We start from the raw sequence: 18881 nt of genomic DNA on the forward strand, positions 1-18881 counted from the left end.
GGGTCCCCAAGGGCTGAAAGGGAGCCACCAATGGCATTGCAGGGGGAAGGTCAGCTGCAAATGCACCACAGCCCTGGTGGGGCAGCCCCGTGCTGGCAGCCAGGCCCTGGGCAGCCGTTGCCCCCAGAGCCAGGACTGCAATCACAAGAGCTGGGCTGCCCCACCTTGCTCCCCACCTCCAGAACCCCTCCAGCATCTCCCACACCCCAAAACCCACCTGAGGGACCATCCCCTTGTGCCAGGGGGTGGTGTCCTGCACCTCCCCACATCAGGCTCTGTGGCCAGGGGCTATTTTTATCCTGTCTGGTGGCTGAGCCCAGTCCTCAGCCATACAAGGAGCCATCGGTCACCTCAGGAAGGGGGACTGTCACCTCGGGGGCTCATCTTACATCCCTGGGTGGCCACTGTGGACAGGCAGCTCGCCTCCTGGGGACACCTTGTGGTGTTTGTGCCCCTGACACTCGGGTGCTGTTTCTCCTGCAGCCCAGCTGAAGGGGGTTTGCTCGGTGGAACATCTCCCCATCAAGCAGAAGAGCCAAGTGCCATGATCAGGGACACCGTGGACACCAGCAGCAGAGGCACCAGGACCTTGCCCAGGGCCGTCCCACCCCGCAGTGGGGGTCTGGGCATTGCACACGTGTGTGCAACCCCCCACCTGAAGGTCAGACCTCGGAAGGGAGGGTCCTTGGACCATGCAGCATCCCTTGGTTGACCCCCAAACTACACATCTCTCGAGGCAGAGCCTCCTGCCAGGAGCTCCTCACCTCCCCACAGCATGGAGACCCCCTGAAGCTGCCAGTCCCCTCCCCCCCATTTTAGCAGAGTCCCAATGGAAGGGGTTTGGGGTCACCCCCTTCTGCTGTGGGGTTCCCCTGTGGGCACCCCTCCACGGGTCAGACTCACACCCCAGTGTTAAGGGGCTGCTTCTCCTGCCCAGCGTGGGCCCTGGGGAGCACCAAGGGGCTGGGACAGGCTCAAACCCTCCCCTCCTAAACCCACCCCAGCGGGGCACAGGGGGCCGGGGAGGGCTGCTTGAAGCCCTGGGGCCGCGGCACTCACCGTCCGAGCGGGTCAAGGGGCAGCGGGGGGCCGGGGCCTGGGGGCCGTTGGGAGCCCCCTTTTGGGGGCGCGGAGCCCCCGCTGCCGTCCGCCGGCATCTCGGGGGGCCGGGTGCCCGCGGGCGCCGCCCGGAGCGGCCCCGGCTGGCTCCTGGCAGCTGGCCCGGGGCTCGTCACCGGAGCCGGCGAGTGGGACACACGGGCGGGGAGGAGGCCTCGGGGGCGGTGCTGGGGAGCCAGGGGGCAGCGAGCGCAACGCGGGGGTGCACGGACGTGTGGTACCTCCCGAGGTGCCCCCAAAACTGAGGTGCGGAGCTGGGTCCGTCCCTGGCGCTCTGCCCATCCTGGGGGTGTAGGGCTGGACCCCAGCCCAGCTCCCCGCACCTCCAGACTGTGGGGCTGGGACCCCGCGAGGTACCCGCAGCGCTCGGGGGCTGCAGGGCTGGGTGCCCCCCGGTGATTCCCCACAACTCGGCGAGGTAGGGATCGGTGATCCCCCTCCGTGAGGTGCCCCCAACACTGGGGTGCAAAGCTGCACCCCATCCAGGTGCCCCCCAACACTGGGGTGCAGGTTTAAGCCCCCCACCCCATCCCGGTGCTCCCCAAAAGCCAGGGTACAGGGCTAAGACACCCCCCCCCCGCCCAGCTCCTTCCATTTTGGGGGTGCAGGGCTGGATGTCCCCCTTCCGAGGTGACCCCCTCCAACTGGGGGTGCCGGGCTAAACACTACCCCCTCAGCTCCCTCCAGTTTGGGGGGTTCGGGGGCTGGCTGCTCCCCCTCCGAGGTGCCCCCGAAGCTATGAGCCCAGGCCTGGGGCCCGCCAGCTGCCCCCGTTTTGGGGTACGGGGCTGGGCTCCCCCCCGCCGAGGTGCCCCCAGGCACGCGCCTGCCACGTGACAGCCCCATGGCCCCCCCCCCCATCCCCGGGCTCAGGGATTCCCCCGCCCCCTCAGAGTGTTTACATCAACCCGCCAATCAGCGGCTCTGTAGCAGCATTGGCGGGCTGCTCGTGACGCCTCCTGCTATTGGGCGCTGCGCGGTGGGGCGGAGTGCTGTGGTTTGTTTACACTGCACTTGGCCCCGCCTTCTCACTGCCTCCCACGTGGGGGACGCACGAGGTTTTGGCGGTTAACCAATCCGAATGCGCGGAGGCGGGTAGGAATATCCAATCAGATCTCGGCGTTGTGGGCGGGACTCTGAGCTGGAGTGACAGTGGGCTGGTGCAATAGGCATATGCGCTCCACCCCCCTTCCACTCAACCAGGGACGGATCTGAGTGCGAGGGGGCGGAGCTGCGCGAAGGAGCTGACCAATGGGTTGGCAGGTTAGGGTAAGGCGGGGCGAGTGGGCGTGTCCCCGCCGCGGCGGGGCCTGGCGGTGGCGGCGGTGGCAGCGGAGGGCACCGGCCCGGCCCGGCCTGCAGGTACGGCGAGGGGGCTCCAGGGTGCAGGTCCCGGCCGGGCATCGGCAGCCCACGGGCCTCTCGTGGCGAACACCGGTGGGGAGGGGGCTGGTGGGGCCTCCGGTGGGCGCAGGCTGGGCAGGCCCCGGCCCGGATGGAGTTACAGCACCGTTGGTAGACGCTGATACGTCTCGACCCGGTCCTGATCCTGGCCACGCTCGTAGGTCCCGACCCGGTGACGATCCGGGCGACGCTCACGGGTGCAGACCTGGAGCCCATCTGGGTGACACTCCTGGGTCCTGACCCGGTGCCGATCGGGGTGACGCTCCTGGGTCCTGACTCGGTGCCGGTCTGGGTGACACTCCTGGGTCCTGACCCGGTGCCGATCGGGGTGACGCTCCTGGGTCCTGACTCGGTGCCGGTCTGGGCTGTGCTCCCATTCGCCAACCCAGTCCTGTCCCCGGCCAGGACGACACTCGTAGATCCTGACCCAGTCCCGGTTCCAGCCCGGTCGACGCTCGTAGGTCTTGACGCTGTCCCTGCCTAGCCTCACCTGCACCTCACACCTTTGCCAGCACAGCCCTGAAGATCCGGCAGGCCTGATCTGGACTTCCCGGGGGAGGAAAACCCGAAGCCTCCTTAAACAGCCCCTAGACTTTCAAAACCACCCCCGAAGCAGCCACTGGGCTCCTGAAACAGCCCTCTCGAAACAGGCCCTCTGTGTATGGGCAAGGCGGGGGGAGCGTGTCCCCAGCCCCACTGACCCACCCGGCGGGGAGCAGGTGTATCCAGCAGAGCCAGGGGGGCAGGGGCTCCAAGCTTTCTGCCACCGTATGATCCCACACTGCCGCGGCTCCAGCGGGACCCGCAGCTCAGAGGCAGGCAGCACGACGAGTTCTCTTTGCAAGCTGCGGCAACTGGAAGCTGGCTTCTCAAATGTACTCCCCGTGGAGATGGGGCACATGGCGGGGGAGGGAGAGGTTGGGCTGGGAGGAGGTTGCCCTCCCCAGCCGTGTTTACAGGGGACGGGGCATGACAGTGGCAAGGCTCAGCGCGGCAGAGCCAGCTCCTGGCGTGTGCCCTTCAGGTGTTTTGTTCCGTGCTGGCTTGTCAGGTTTCAGCCTGGCATGCAGCAACAAGTCTGATCCTGCTCCGGGAGCATCGCCTGGCCGGGCAGGGAGAGCTCTGTCCGCAGCTGACGTGCTGATGGATTGATGGGATCCACACCGGGGTCTGAGCCAGAGCCTTGGCCATAAACCCTGTGGAAAAGGCTGCCCGAAGCCTTCCCTTGGGTGGCTTTGGATCCTGAAAGCTCAGGACAAACCCGGGTGTTAGAATGTTACCCTGGAAAGGTTGGGTTCTCCTTCCTGTGCCAGGAGCTCTGTGGCTTTCCCCTCTGAAGAGCTCCTGGGTGGCAAGTGGAGGGGGCAGTCCTCCTCCAGGCTGAGAGAGTTGGGGTTGTTCAGCCTGGAGAAGAGAAGGCTCCAGAGAGACCTTCTGGTGGCCTTTCAGGACTCAAAGGGGACAAGCAGAGAGGTGTTGAGAGACTTCTGCTGTGATGGGAGAAGGGGTGGTGGTTAAAAACTAAAAGAGAGGAGAGAAGGAAGGAATTTCTGCTTTGAAGGTGGTGAGAGGCTGGCCCAGGTTGCTCAGGTTGGTGATAGGTGCCCCATCCCTGCAACCACTCCAGGTAAGGCTGTTTGGAGCTCTGAGCCACCTGCCCTAGCTGCAGATGTCCCTGCTGACTGCAGGGCGGGGATTGAACTGGATGTCCTTTAAAGGTCCCTTCCAACCCAAACCATTCCAGGACTGCCAAAGAAGAGGCAGGCAGTGTGTGAGGTGAAGATGTGGCCTCACAGGGTTCCCTGCTTGGGCTGGGCAGCAGCTCCCAGCGCTGTGCAGGCAGATGGTGTCTGGGAGCTCGCCCTCAGCTGGGCTTCCACGCAAGCCTCCAAGCGTTTGTCCTGAAGGTGAAGGGCCGAGGGGAGAAGCAGGCTTGTTGCCCTCCCCTGAAGCTCCAGGCTGGTATCTCCTCACAGCTGGCTGTGGGATGGTGAGCTGAGCCCCTTGGCTGTTCCCCTCTGGCTCATCCATCACCCCCCAGGCCACTGTGCCCTGGGGACAGCAAACAGCACGAGGTCACCACCCGTCCCCGGAGCTGTCATCGCAGCAGCCCTTCCGCCGGTGTTGATGTGACCCCGTGCTGGTGTTGTCAGCAGCTGAAAGCCAGGCTGCTGAAAGGCAGCCAGCCCGGTGCCTGCTCTCCTTTGGTGTTGACAGGGCACCCTGTGCCAGGCTTTGGTGGGCTGCAGAGCGGTGCTGAGCCCTGGCAGCTGCGACCCCGCTCCTGCAAGCGGCGTGTGGCCGAGGGACCGAGCAGGCAGAGCCAAGGGGAGCTCCCAGAAGGCGAGTTCAATCAGCCCCTCTCAGCCTCACTTGTTGTCATTGTCCCCATTCAGAGTGACAGTGGTGGCTGGGGGGGGCAAGCATCCAGCAGCAGGTCAGGCTGTGAGTGCAGGACACACACGCCGAGGTGCTTGGAACGGGGCAGGCTTCCTGTGCAAACAGAGCTCAGGCTGCTTCTGCAGACCCAGAGAGCCCTGCCAAAGCATTCCCTCTGCTGCAGAAATTGCTCCAGTGGGGGGTTCTGCTCTTGGTTCCTCGTGGGTCTTCCCTGCCTTGCCCCATTGATATCCCAGAATGGGAAGCCCCAGGAAGCATCTCCCAGCTCCCATCAGGTTTCTCCTCCCGGAGCAGAAGCGACCACCACTGCCTGGGCAGCTGGAAGGTGCTGCTTGATGGATGGATGCTCTGTTCAAAGCCTTTCAGTTCTCTCAAAGGAAGGACAGACTCCTGCTGGCCCTGGTGCTTGGCTGGTCATCTTGCTGGGGTGGAGGATCCCAGCCTTAATCTGGGTGAGCAGCAGGGCTCGTTTGTCAGCCGCTGCTCCTATCCTCTTGCAGATTAGAAAGCAGCTCAAGGAAGAGCCAGCTTTAGGAGGAATCCGACACCAGCCTTGCTGGGGCTCAGCTCTAGGGGGTGTTCGACGTTTCTGGTGCTCTCCAAAGGCTGAGGGGGGATCTGCTGATGCCTGGATTGTGTCTGAGCAAACTGGGGGCTCGTGGATGCAGCCTAAAATAGTGCAGGCTGAGATTATCCCCCAGATGGGAGATGGAAATAGGATGCGGTTCCTTGGCAACTGAGAGAGCTGAGAATGGAAGAGCTCCACATCTGCTGCAGGCTGCAAGCAGGGACTGCTCCCCCACCCCCCAGCAGCCCACAGGCCAGGGGAGGGAGCCCCAGGAGGCCAGCCCAGCCTGAGGAAGGAGCACCAGGAGGCCAGCCAGGCATTAGAAGTCCAGACTGTCCTGGGAGACTTAAAGTCTCCTCTAATTACAGAGGAATGAGGAGCAGTGGGTGACTCTTCCAGGTCTGCAGCAGCGTTGGTGGGGGGGAATCCCAGCATGGGGTAGGCTGGAAAAGACCTCTGGAGGTCATCCAGTCCAACCCCCTGCTCATGCAGGGCACCCACAGCAGCTTGCCCAGGAGCACAATGGCCAGGGGGAGTTGGAATCTGTCTGCAGAAGGAGACTCCACAACCTCTCTGAGCAGCCTGCTCTGGGGCTCCAGCATCCCCATAGCAAAGAGTCTTCTCCTCCTGTTCAGATGGAACCTCCTGGGTTCCTCTTTGTGCCCACTGCCCCTTGCCCTGTCCCTGGGCACCACTGACAAGAGTCTGGCCCCAGCCTCTTGCCCCCTGCCCTTTAGCTCTTGCTGAGCATTGCTCAGCTCCCCTCTGGAGCTGCTCTGCTCCAGGCTCCACAGCCCCAGGGCTCTCAGGCTTTGCTCCTCACAGAGCTGCTCCAGTCCTTTAATCATCTTTGTAACCTGTGCTGGACTCCCTCCAGCAGTTGCCTGTGTTGCTGAACCGGGGAGCCCAGCATGAAACCTGTAGCACCAGTGCAAGGGGAAGGAGAGGCCTGAGGGGAGGGGGGAAATAGGCTTGAAAGACAGCAGGGTGGTGATGGAGCGTGGGCTGGGCTGGGCTGGAGCTGGATTGCAGCCTGGCAGACAAAAAGGCAGGCTCTGGGTTCCCTGGTGAGACCCAGCTGGAAGCAGGGGCAGGGAGAAGTGTCCCAAGTGACGTGTGGGGCAGCTGGCAACGCTCAGGGCTACTGGAAAAATCCACAGGGCTACTGGAAAAATCGGCAGGGCTGGGAGATAAAAAAGTGCCTGGGAGATAAAAAGGGTGGCCTGGGCCTCCAGAGTGCAGAGAGCTTATCTGCAAGTGGAGATTAGAGGGAGGTGATGGCTGTGTTTACTGTGTGAGGCAGGAGGAGAAGGTGTTGGAAGGAGCCAGGCCGTTGGAACCAGACCAACCTGTGGGAGCTGAAAGGGGAGAAGCAAAGATCCCTTGGGAAATGAGGCTGGGGAGCTGCCCTGTGCTAATTGCTGCTTTCACAGGGGCTGAGAAGTGGCCTGCAAAAACATCCAGCCCTCTCCTTGGCCCAGCTTCTGGGACCTTGTTCTGGGCTTCTGGGCAGGGCTGGGGTGAGGGCTTCAAAGGAGCCTGCTGTGTGGGTGAAGGGTGGTGGAGGTCTGGCAGTGAGGGTTGGTGAAGGCAAAGGGAGCTCTGCAGGGCATTGCCTTTTATGAAGGCAGGCTGAAATTTGGGTGCTGGTGTTGCACCAGCCCAGGAGAGGAAAGCAGCTCCATGGAGAAGGACCTGGTGGACAAACTCACCATGAGCCAGCAGTGTGCCCTCAGTGTCCCCTGGGGTGCACTGAGAGTGAGCAGCAGGTGGAGGGAGGTTCTGTCCCCAGTTCTACTCTGCCCTAGGAAGGCCACAGCTGGAGTCCTAGCTCCAGTTCTGGGCTTCCCCAGTTCAAGAGATGCAGGGAACTGTTGGAGAGGGTCATGGGGAGGCTACAAAGCTGCGGAGGGGCCTGGAGCATCCTTGTGAGGAGCAAAGGCTGAGAGCCCTGGGGCTGAGAGCCTGCAGAAGAGCAGCCCCAGAGGGGAGCTGAGCAATGCTCAGCAAGAGCTGAAGGGCAGGGGGCAAGAGGCTGGGGCCAGACTCTGCTCAGTGGTGCCCAGGGACAGGACAAGGGGCAGTGGGCACAAGGTGGAACCCAGGAGGTTCCATCTGATCAGAAGGAGGAAATTCTTTGGTGTGAGGCTGCTGGAGCCCTGTCTCAGGCTGCCCAGAGAGGCTGTGGAGTCTCCCTCTGCAGAGAGCTTCCAACCCTCCCTGGCCATTGTGCTCCTGGGCAAGCTGCTGGGGTTGGACTGGGTGATCTCCAGAGTTCCCTTCCACCCCCACCTTGCTGTTCTGTGTGACTCTGTTCCACCCAAAGTGCAGCTGGGATAAGCGTGCTGGTGGCAGAGGGCTGAGGGTGCAGCACCGAGCTCTCTCTGCCTCCCGTCCGTGCAGCTAAGCGCTCGTGGGGCAGGCAGGAGGAAGAGGAGCTGGGGAAGCACACGGAGAAGGGCTCAGGGCTTTTCTCTGGAGCCTGGCTGGGTTTCCTGCAGCCTCTCTGCAGGCAGGATGATTCCCAAAGCTATTTATGGAGCGGGAGCCCTGGCCAGCCGGCCTCCTGCGGCACCCGGCCCGCCGCAGCAGCCTGCGCCGAGCTTTCGGCTCTGGCCTGCGGCCCGGGAGGGTGAGGAGGGACCATATGTCCCTCTCCTTGAGCCAAGCAAGCAGCTGGGCTCTGGATTCTTGCCTGCTGCTGACTTAACCCCTTGGAGGCGAGGAGGAGGAGGGTGGCTCGTGCGGCGCGTGGTGCGGGGCAGGGACGCTCCCGGGGAGCGCTCGGGAAGGGCTTTGCCTCCCAGCAGCTCCTCAGCCTGGCTGCAGCTGGCTCCAGGGGGTTCTGCCCTGTGCTATCCTCCTGCCTTAGGTAAGGAGATGGTCTGCTGGCCTGCCTGGGGGAGCAGAGGACCAGGTGTGTCCTGCTGGGCTGTGCAAGTGCCTCATCCAGACCATTCGTAACTGGCTGTGCCTCGTGCGGCTCCATTGCAGGAGCCCAGAAGAGCCCTGCCTGGACTCCCTGCTGCCTGGGGAGCCTCTGCTCCCAGGACAGCCCATTCCAACCACAGTGTGACCTCACTGACTGCCACCTCTTGTGCCATGGAGTTTCTGCCCTTCTTGCAGCAGAGTGGCCAGGGCAGGGGTTGTGCCCCTGCACACGGCACTGGGGAGGTCACACCTTGAGTTCTGAGGGGTGGGAGCCTCTTTCTTCTGCCTTGTGGCTTTGAGGGGCAGGTGACACTCACAGGGAGCTCTGTGCCCAGCCCCAAGCCTGGCCCATGGTGCCAGCTCTGCACAGCAGCACAGGGCTTGGGAGCCACATCCACACAGCAGCATGGAGAGGAGCAGGCTGCCCTCTTTAGATGTCCTCAGTGTCAGGATGCTGATGTTGTGCTGGCATCTGCCTCTGCAAGCCATGCTGATTGGTTTGCCCTCCTAAATCACTTCTGCTAATTAATTACATTGGGGATTATTTGCAGCTCAGTGGAGCCAGGACCACCTGGTAGCCCCAGCTGGGGTTGGGCCCTGTGGCCTTGAAGCATCATGCTTCTGTGGCTGGACTCAGTGATCCTCAAGACCTTTCCCAACCCAAATGACTCCATGGTTCTGTGCCTCCCAGCATCACCCAGATACCAAACTGGGGCCCAGTTTCCATTCCCCACCTGGTGTTATCCCACACCTCCTCCATGCCTGGCTGCCCTCCCAGCCCCAGGCCAGTGTGGGAGCACTGAGGATGATGAAGATGCTTTGTAAGGACTGGTGGGGACCTCCCAGGTCACCTCCACGCTGTAGCTCCTCAGGATTCATCCTCTGGCTCTGGATGTGCAGCTCTCAGGGGGTGGTTTGTGTTCTCTGGATGCCTTTCCTGAGCTCTCAGTCTCCAGGTTGAAGATTTATGTATTTTTTTTTTCATCCCCTACATCATTTTCCAAGGGAAAAGAGGAACAAATCCAAGAAGCTTTCAGTGTGAAAGGGGGGGGCAGCTTTTGTGTTTGTTTTAGTGTTGGTGGTGAGCCCTGAGCTCATCTGCAGCATCTCTGGCTCCCTGGCTGCTTGCTGGAGCATCAACAGGCTGATGGTGACAGGGCTGCTCTGGTGACTCACAGCAATAACATGCAGAGCAAAGCACACGGGGAGCCTGGCCCAGCCAGGGTGGAAATCCAGGCAGGAATGGCCCTGCCTAGCCAGGGCTGCTCTGAGGGGCTGCTGGCACACTCTGAGTGTTGGCTCAGGGCAGGGGAAATGAAGGCCATGGGTCCCTCAGATGCAGCTGAGGGGGGAACCACAACCTTGGGTGCTTCAGAGGCAGCTGATGGGGGGAACTACAACCTTGGGTCCCTCAGAGGCAGCTGATGGGGGGAACCACAACCTTGGGTCCCTCAGATGCAGCTGATGGGGGAGAACCACAACCTTGGGTGCTTCAGACCCAGCTGCTCTGAAGCCAGCCATGACCTTGGGTCCTTCAGACCCAGCTGGATTAAACAAATGCCACTTTGATTGGGGCTTTTTTCCCTCCCTTTTTGTGTTTTGGCTACCAGAGCAGAACCTCAGATAGGTCACCCCTGTGCTGCCAACATCTGTGCATCTCCCCCTGCCTGGCCTCTGGGCAGCCTGCCCTTGGTGAGGATGTCCCTGCTGACTGCAGAGGGGCTTGGGCTGGATGACCTCGGGAGGGCCCTTCCAGCCCTGCCCCTTCTGTGGTTCTGTGAGGTGATGGGTGGCTGGTCAGGGTGTTTTGTGTGCTTGGATGGGGCCTGGGGTGTTGCTGCCTATCCAGGCTGTGTCCACCACCTCTCCAGCAGCTCAGCCCTTGCTTGAGGCCCCACCAAGTGCCTTCAGCCTGTCCTTGGGGAGTCAAAACCTTCCGAAGTCACTGCCGGGGAGGTGCTGTGCTGCGTCCAGCAGGGAGGAGTTGGGAGCAGCACCATGCCTTGAATAAAGCAGCCTGGCAGCAGCAGCAGGTTCTTGTGTTGGAAGCCATCCAGCTGGGAGCATGGTTTGGGGATCCCAGCAGCTGCCTCAGCTCCCTGTCTCTCCCTTCCCAGAGTCAGGAATAATGAATGGCTCCGAGCTCGCCAGCACGACGGCCTCCAGTCCCAGCTCCAAAGAGGACCAAGTGGTGAATGGCCATGATGAGAAGGAGAGCAACCCCTTTGCTGAGTACATGTGGATGGAGAATGAAGAAGACTTCAACAGACAGGTGAGGCCAGGGGGGGTGGCTGCCAGCTCCAGGTTCCTGTGCCTGAGCCCAAGGCAAGGGAAGGGTTTCCTTTGGTGGGCCTCGTGCGTGAGTCACAGCACGGAGCCGGTGGCCCAAGCTGTTTGTGTTGGATCTGCAAGGGCATGGGAGGCATGAAGTTGGGGGGAAAAAACCAACCTCATGATGCCTCTCACCCTCTCAGATCATAGACTCATGGGATGGTTTGGGTTGGAAGAGGCCTTTAGAGATCAGCCTTCCTGCAGCGAGCAAACAAATCAGGCTGCCCAGAGCATGCTCATCCAACCTGACCTAGAAGGTTTCCAAGGATGGGCCACCTGCCACCTCCCTGGGCAACCTGGGCCAGTGTCTCACCACTCTCAGTGTCAAACATTTCTCCCTTCTCTCCAGTCCAAATCTTCCTTTCAGTTTCAAACCACCACCCTTCGTCCTGTCAGGTCAGAGCCTCTCACCCCTTCCTCACAGCGCTGCTGGCAGCGCCATCAGCTTCTCCTGTGCTTTGCTGTGATCACCAAGACCTTGCCTCTCCATAGGCTCAGCTGGAAGGAGAGGACCATCACCAAAATCAGTGCTTGGAAGTGGAGAGCATTGGTAGCTGGGCTGTCCCAGGCAGCAGCCCCTGCAGCTGGGACCTCTCATTCCAGCAGGAGTCTGCACTTCAGGCCGTTGGGAGCTGATGATCTCCAGGGCTCCCTTCTCACCCCTCCCACTCTGTGGAACAGTCCCAAACGCTCTTGCAGCAGCCAAACCACTTGAGAGGAGCCTTGGCCACTGCATGCTGTGTCCCTAATGGCCAGCTAGGTTCTCAAGACCTTCTGGTGGGACTTGGGCAGCGTTTCCTTGTGGGCTAACGACGTGACCCCGCAGCTGGAGCCAAGGGAGCTGCAGCCCTGGTCACCAGAGGAGGATCTCATCATCTTCAGTGGTGTTCTCAGCAGCACATCCCCAGATGGGAATGCTGGAGCCCTGCTCCCCCAGGAGGGAGCTGCAGGCAGTAGGTGCCAGTGAGGGAGCAGCAGCTGCCCGGTGCCACCCTGCGTCACGCTGGCACAGGGGCTGTGGCTCCAGGCTGTGCTGTGGGGACTGATGCCAGCCAGCCCCCAGCAGCAGCTGGGCTGCTGGAAGTGGGTGACATTAATTGGTTAATGAGTGCAAAGCCCAGGCTTGATTAAAAGCCCCACAAAGCAAACCAAACTGCAGCTCCCTGCCAGAGGGAAGGTCCCCAGGGTGGAGAGAGGTGGAGGAGGAGAACGAAGCCAAGGCCTGAGGGCTTTGCTGTGCTGGGCTCTGTGTTGCCAAGATCCTCACCCAGGCTTCCCTGGCCTGCCAGCCCTCACTTCTCCACTCCAACCACATAGCAATGTCCTGGGAGCTCAGCCCTTTGTCCTCCTCCAGGTGAAGCTCTGCTGCTTGGTTTGTGGATGGAAAATGGTTTGTGCAGGAGCTGGAGTCACTCTTCAGAGGCCTTCAAGTCCATGTGCCTGCTGGGGTAGGGAGAGCTGTCCTGCAGCAGAGCCTTTGTCAGAAGGCAGCACTCCCACAAGAAGCTGTCCTGGAGATCATGGGGCTGGACTTGGCATGCTGCACCTCATGCTCCTCATCCAGCTCCACTCTGCTCCCTGGTCCTGAGTGCCCCCAGGAGAAGATGAGATGCTGGTGATGAGGGCACAGAGGGGAGCAGCAGTGTCTCTTCTGGTGATGATGGTGGAGTCTAGTTTTGGGGCCCCCACTGCTAGAAGGACACTGAGGTGCTGGAGTGTGTCCAGAGCAGGGCAGTGAAGCTGGGGAAGGGTCTGGAGCACATTGAGAGGAGCAGCTGGGGGAGCTGGGGTTGCTCAGCCTGGCTTCAGAGCTGTGTAGATGTGGTGCTGAGGGCCATGGTTTGGTGGTGACCTGGCAGTGCAGGGCTAAGGGTTTGGTTTGATGATCTTAAAGTTCTTTCCCAACCAAAGCCTTCTGTGACTCTGTCACCTTCATGTCTGCCCCAGGAGACCTGGTGCTGCTGGCAGATGTGGGGCTGAACCTCCCTCCAGACCCACTTGCTCTTCCTCAACTCTCTGAGGCCACTCTGCTGCCCTGCCTCCTCCACAGAGGTTTCCTGCCCTGCAGGCCCTGTGCAAGGAGCACAGGAAGGTGTTCTCAGGAAGCCACTGGCCTCTTGGCACCCTCCTCCCCTATTGATCCCGGCAGTGATCCTTCTCCCATGGAGCCAGCACAGCCCCGAGGGCAAAAAGGGAGTGGTGGGCCCTTGTGCTGAGGAGGAAGTGTGCTGGCAGCAGGTGAGGCTGCTGCAGAGGGACCTGGGGCAGGGGGCAGAGCTGCAGGAAATGCCAGGAGAAGACAAAGAGGAGCCCTGAGCAAATGCCAAACCCTTTGTCTCCTGGTTTAGGTGGTCATGAGCCATTGAGGTTTAGCCAGAGAGGCAGCAGCTAGGTCCAGGATGTCCTCTGCTCCAGGACCACCATCTTCACAGCATCTCTGGCTTGCAGGCAGCACTGCCATTGGCCCCAGTGCCCCAAAGAGCCTGGGAAGGGGAAGCAAGGTGCTGCAGGGCTGGGTTAGAGCCAGGCCAGCAGCACTGAGGCTGAGAGGAGAGGGAATATCCACCCGGATTTGAGGCCTTGGGAAGAGCACACAGCTGTGGGCTGGCTGCTGGAGAAGCACAGGTCCCAGTGCTGTCACCTCTCCTGGGGTGGTTTCTGTCAGACACCCACTCTGCACTGCATGCAGCTTCTGCACAGCTGCTGCAAGCCAGCTGAGGCCAGTGCTGGGATGTTCTCATAGCAGTAAAGGGGATCTTCCCCCTGGCCAGACCCCAGGCTGCTGGTGAGTTGTCTGGGAGCTGAGGCTGGAGACAGCATTCAAGGCTTGGGTAGTGTGAGACAGCTTCTCCCAGCCCTTGCAAGGAGTCCTCCTGGGTGGGATTGTGGCAGGGACTGGCTGTGGATAACCTGGAAGCTGGGAGCACTGGGGCTTTACTGGGACCTCCCCCCTCTGGGTGGGACCTCAGGGGCTGCAGCCTGGGGCATGGGGAGCTCCAGAGCTCCACTTGCCACAGAATCATGGAATCATTTCTCTTGGGAAAGATCTTCAAGATCCAGCCCTTAGCCCAGCACTGCCAGGGCACCACTGAGCCATGGCCCTCAGCACCACAGCTCCACAGCTCTGAAACCCCTCCAGGGATGGGGACTCCAGCACTGCCCTGGGCAGCCTGGAGAAGAAACTGTTCCTCATATCCAGCCTAAACTTTGGAACAACTTGAGGCCATTCCCTCTCATCCCATCACTTGTTCCTTGGGAGAAGAGACCAAGCCCCAGCTGGCTGCAGCCTCCCTTCAGGGAGCTGTAGAGAGCCAGGAGGTCTCCCCTCAGCCTCCTCTCCAGGCTGAGCAGCCCCAGCTCCCTCACAAGGCTTGTGCTCTTCCTCCCTGCCCTTGCAGCCAGCTTTGGTCACAGTCTCTGCTTTCTGGTAAAAATCTGGGAAGGGCTTAAGCCCTTTTGGAGCATTTTGTGGCTCCTGGACTCACTCTCTGGGTTCTTTCCACTCTGGGACTCGAGGCAGCTGCTCGAATTCCTGCTGTCCTCTGGCTCTCACCCCAGCTGCTCCTTTGCCTCTTCAGCCGGAGGCCAGCTTTGCTCCAGGCAGCACCCCGAGCAAACCAGCCTGGAAGATGGGAGCAGCTGGGCAGTGCAGCCCAGGGGTGGGCTGGGGGGAGGGCAGGAGCTCAGCCCCCGCTGCTGCCCATCCCTGCTGCCCGGCTCTGCCCACCCCCGGCCCGGGCAGCTCTCTGCCCTGGGAAGCCGAGGCGGGGGCCGGGGAGGAGCCCTGCTGCGGCAGAGCTGGCGCCAGGCAGGGTGCGCTCCGCGGGAGCCGGCTGCCACCCTCTGTCGGTGCTGGCACAGCTGCTGTGAGGGCAGAGGAAGCGGAGCGGGCTGGCAGAGCAGGGAGCTGCCCGGCACCGAGCGCCGCTGCCCGGCACCGAGCGCCGCTGCCCGGCACCGAGCGCCGCTGCCCGGCTGGGGGCGCTGAGAGCCAGCCTCCGCCTTGGGCAGCAGCTGTCAGGGAGCTGATGGAGCACCATGTCCCCTAAACCCTCTCCCATTCCCTTCTGGGTTCTGGGGAGACCTTCTTGTGGCCTTTCAGTTGCTAAGGGATTGATCACCAAGCTGGGGAGAGACAGTTTGGCAGGGCCTGCTGTGGCAGGACAAGGGGTGATGGTTGGAAACTGAAAGAGGGAGAGAGATTCAGGCTGGATTTACACTGAGGGTGGTGAGCCCCTGGCCCAGCTTGCCCAGAGAGGTGGGAGACGCCTCATCCCTGGAACCAGCCCAGGTCAGCCTGCTCTAGCTGCAGCTGTCCCTGCTGGCTGCAGGGGGTTGGACTGGATGAGCTTTAAAGGTGCCCTCCCTGCCCAAACCAGCCTGGGATTCTGTGACTCCGGGGGTTTGCCTGGGGCTGGGAGCTTGCAGGCTGCACCTCCCCATCCCAGCAGGCTGCAGTGGACTGAGCACAGCTTTGCTTTGCTCCAAACGTGCCAACTTCTGTGCTCTTGCACCTCCTGTGGCTGGCTCGAGGTAAGTGGACGAGCTGGGGAAGGGCCTAGAGCAGAAGGCTGGTGAGGAGCAGCTGAGGGAGCTGGGGTTGCTCAGCCTGGAGAGCAGGAGGCTGAGGGGAGACCTCCTGGCTCTCTCCAGCTCCCTGAATGAGGCTGGAGCCCGCTGGGGGTTGGGCTCTTCTCCCAGGAACAAGTGATGGGACAAGAGGGAACGGCCTCAAGTCGCACCAGGGGAGGTTTAGGTTGGGGGACATGGTTTAGTGGTGCCCTGGCAGGGCTGGGTTAATGGTTGGGCTGGGTCCTGAAGGGCTTCTCCAACCCTAAGTGCTCCGAGTTGGCAAAGCCAGCCTCAGCCAGGCTGCACACTCGGCTCTGGCTGCCCGGTGACCCTCGGCCGGGTCCCGAGGCGCAGCAGGCAGGGCACCGAGGATGCCCCACGTGGGAAAAGCCCCAGGGCACCTCCTGTGCCTGTGACTAGCAGGTCTCTCTGGGCAGGTGGAGGAGGAGCTGCAGGAGCAGGAGTTTCTGGACCGCTGCTTCCAGGAGATGCTGGAAGAGGAGGACCAGGACTGGTTCATTCCATCCCGCGACCTGCCCCAGGGCGTGGGGCAGCTGCAGCAGCAGCTGAACGGCCTCTCGCTCACTGACGGCCACAGCTCAGAGGACATCCTGGTAAGGGCCTCCAGAGAACCTGCAGCAAGGTCTGGCAAAGAGCACAGGACCCACCCTGGGCCTGGGGTGGGGTTTTCTTGGGTGGGCTCTGAGTGGTGCTGGTGCAGGAGCTGGGGATGAGGCACTCCTGGGGGTGTCTGCAAGGCTGAAGCAGGGGAAATGGCCTCGGGATGGGCCAGGGGAGGTTTAGCTTGCACATGAGGAGCAGTGCCTTCCCCAGAAGGCTTAGGTTGGAAGGGACCTTAAAGATCATCCAGTTCCAACCCCCCTGCCATGGGCAGGGACACCTCCCACCAGCCCAGGCTGCTCAAGGCCTCATCCAGCCTGGCCTTGAACACCTCTAGGGAGGGGGCAGCCACAGCCTCCCTGGGCAGCCTGTGCCAGAGTCTCCCCACCCCCACCCTAAAGATTTTCTTCCTAATCTGCAGTCTAAATCTGCCCTCCTGAAGCTTCACTCCATTCCCTCTCACCCTGTGTCTACAAGCCCTTGTCAAAAGTCCCTTCCCAGCTTTCCTGTAGCCCTGTTCAGGTCCTGGAAGGCTGCTCTCAGGTGTCCCCAGAGCCTTCTTTTCTCCACTTCCTCAGCCTGTCCCCATCGTGGAGGTGCTCCAGCCCTCTGCTCATCTTCATGGCCTCCTCTGGACCCAGCTCCAGCAGCTCCCTGTCCTGCTGAGGGCACCAGAACTGGCAGCAGAGCTGCAGGTGTGAGACCACAGGAGAGCAGAGCAGGGGTGGAGGATCGCCTCCCTCACCCTGCTGGTCTGCACTTCTATTGATGCATCTCAGGATGAGGTCCCTTCCAACCCAGTCTGTGACTGCAGAGAAGAGGAGGCCCAGGGCAGCCCCCTGGCCCCTGGGAGTGCCCACCCTTGGGGCTGGAGCCCCTCAGGGGTACAGCTCCGTGGGACGACGCTGGGATCACTGGCAATCACTCAGCCTCTCTCTGCCCTCTCTCCTCTTCCAGAGCAAAAGCAACTTGAATCCAGATGCCAAGGAGTTTGTGCCTGGTGTGAAGTACTGAAGGCAAGGCAGGCTTTGGAAGGACTGTGCCCCTGCTGCAGGGAAGGTGGCAGGGGGAAGGAGAGGAGGGGGCAGCCCCCAGCTGGACTCTGTGCCCCCGTGGGGTTGCTGCGACGTGGCGAAGTCTTTGCTCTGTGCTTCAAGTACCTTTGGGGCTTCTTCCCTTCTTCTTTTCTTTCTTCTTTTCTATGTTTGGTTGGGGTTTTTTATCTCTTCCTTTATATCATTTAGCACCTTTCTTGAGGGGGGGGGGGGGGGGGGGGCAGGTTTTGCTTTCTAGGACTTGCAGCCCTTAGCTCTGGCCTGGAGTCCAGCACACACTCCTTCCCCTTGCTCCAGAGGTCCATTTGGGTGAGTGCTTCACTGCTGCTAGTGGGGAAAAAAGCTTCCATGCTTCCTTGTTTAAATCCTATTGGTAGGGATCCTGCTGCACCCCCCACACACACCTGCTCCCCCTCCCTCAGGCAGCAAAGCAGGGCCAGGAGCTGTGCTTGGCTTTCCCCCTTTCTGTTAAAACAGGGTTTAGGGTTTTTTTGGCTGAAGGGAAGGTGAAGTGTAACAAGATGGCAAAGCCTGAATTCCTCCAAGCTCCCCAGGAAGTGCTGAGCACTAACTCTTCCCCTTCTGAGCTGGTAGATCAGAGTCCTGCCTGCTTGGATCAGTGATGGGAGCTCCCAGGAGGAGACCAGCCCCATCAGTCATTCCCCCCAGGGAAGGGCTGCTTTGACAAGGCAGGTCTCCTCCTTAAGGGATTCCCCCTCCCCAGCTCTGGAACTTAGCCAGCACCACAGGCTGCAGCTCTGAGTGAGTTCTCATTGACATAAATCCAAGAAACCCTGAATTAAACCCATTTCTCAGGCATGTGGCAGAGAGGAGAGGGGGGGAGTGGTGTCAAGGAGACTCCCCAGGAGCAGGATCCTCCGTCAGGAGGAGTCTGAACCCCAGGGAGCACCCACAGAGGTGATGGGCAGCATCTTCCTGCTGGTCCCCAGCATCCCTTCTGCTGAGGCTCTCTTTAAGGATGAGTCTGAGCCCTAGGAGCACCCAGAGAGAAGGTGCTGGGCAGTGTTTTCCTGCTGGTCCCCTTTGCTGAGGCTCTGGTGAGCAGCATCCTTGCCTCTGTTGGGTGCACTTCCCCTCGGGGACCTCTTTCTCCATGGGCAGAAGGTGCCAGGCTCCAGCTCCCTGAGTCAGGGCCCTGGCTGGTTTAAATCTTGCGCTCCATGGGCTGCTTTGAGGAGCAGGAATCGATCCAGGGAAGGCCTCCAGGTGAGGCCCAGCCATTAAAGCAGTCCCTGGCTCCAGCGCTGCAGAGGGCAGCTTTCACTCAGCCCTCTAACTCTCACCTCCCACTTGCTTCCAGCGCTGCCGTAAACGCAGTGGTTAATGGAGGGGGAGCTGGGGCCCCCTCGGGGCCGGCGGAGATGGAAGCTAATGGCCAGGCCACGGCCCAGGGCTTGCTGCAGCTCCATTAGCTTGGCACTGGGGGGAGGGCCAGGGGCTGGGGGCCAGGAACACGGCAGGAGGAGCAGAGCTTGGAGCCGAGTTAACGCAGCCGCTCTCTGTGCCCTGCCCTCCCTCACCCCGCAGCTCTCCTCTCTGCCTCCCCAAAGCAGCAGCCAAGCCTGGCACTGCCACAGCTGCAGTGGAAGGAGCCTGGTTGAACCGGGGCCTGTCTTAAACATCACTGCCCAGGGGCAGTCGGGGTTGAATTCTCCTCTTTTTCTGGTGCAACCCTTCGCCTCCCACTGCTGGAGGCTCCCTCTGTGCCCAGGGCTGTGCAGGATGGGATCCAGGGCACAGTGCTGGGAGTGGGAGCAGTTCTCCCTCCCCCTTTTCTCTGGTTTCTATTTGATTTCTTACCCCTCCCCAACCCCCAAACTCCTCCCCCCCACCCTCCACAAAGTGCTGTAAATATCAAA

General features: G+C 61.3%; 1 protein-coding gene across 1 annotated transcript; it reads left to right on the forward strand.

Annotated features, from left to right (window-relative positions):
- The first annotated feature begins 2379 nt into the window (after positions 1–2379).
- PAIP2B (poly(A) binding protein interacting protein 2B) lies at positions 2380–17204 on the forward strand. The gene is made up of 4 exons (XM_054172386.1): positions 2380–2481; positions 10540–10694; positions 15763–15939; positions 16904–17204. The coding sequence occupies exons 2-4, from the start codon at positions 10551–10553 to the stop codon at positions 16958–16960; spliced, it is 378 nt and encodes a 125-aa protein (XP_054028361.1). The 5' UTR covers positions 2380–2481; positions 10540–10550; the 3' UTR covers positions 16961–17204.
- Positions 17205–18881: the final 1677 nt, after the last annotated feature.

Source organism: Dryobates pubescens, chromosome 23, assembly GCF_014839835.1.
Source record: "Dryobates pubescens isolate bDryPub1 chromosome 23, bDryPub1.pri, whole genome shotgun sequence".
In the NCBI taxonomy this organism is placed as follows: Eukaryota; Metazoa; Chordata; class Aves; order Piciformes; family Picidae; genus Dryobates; species Dryobates pubescens.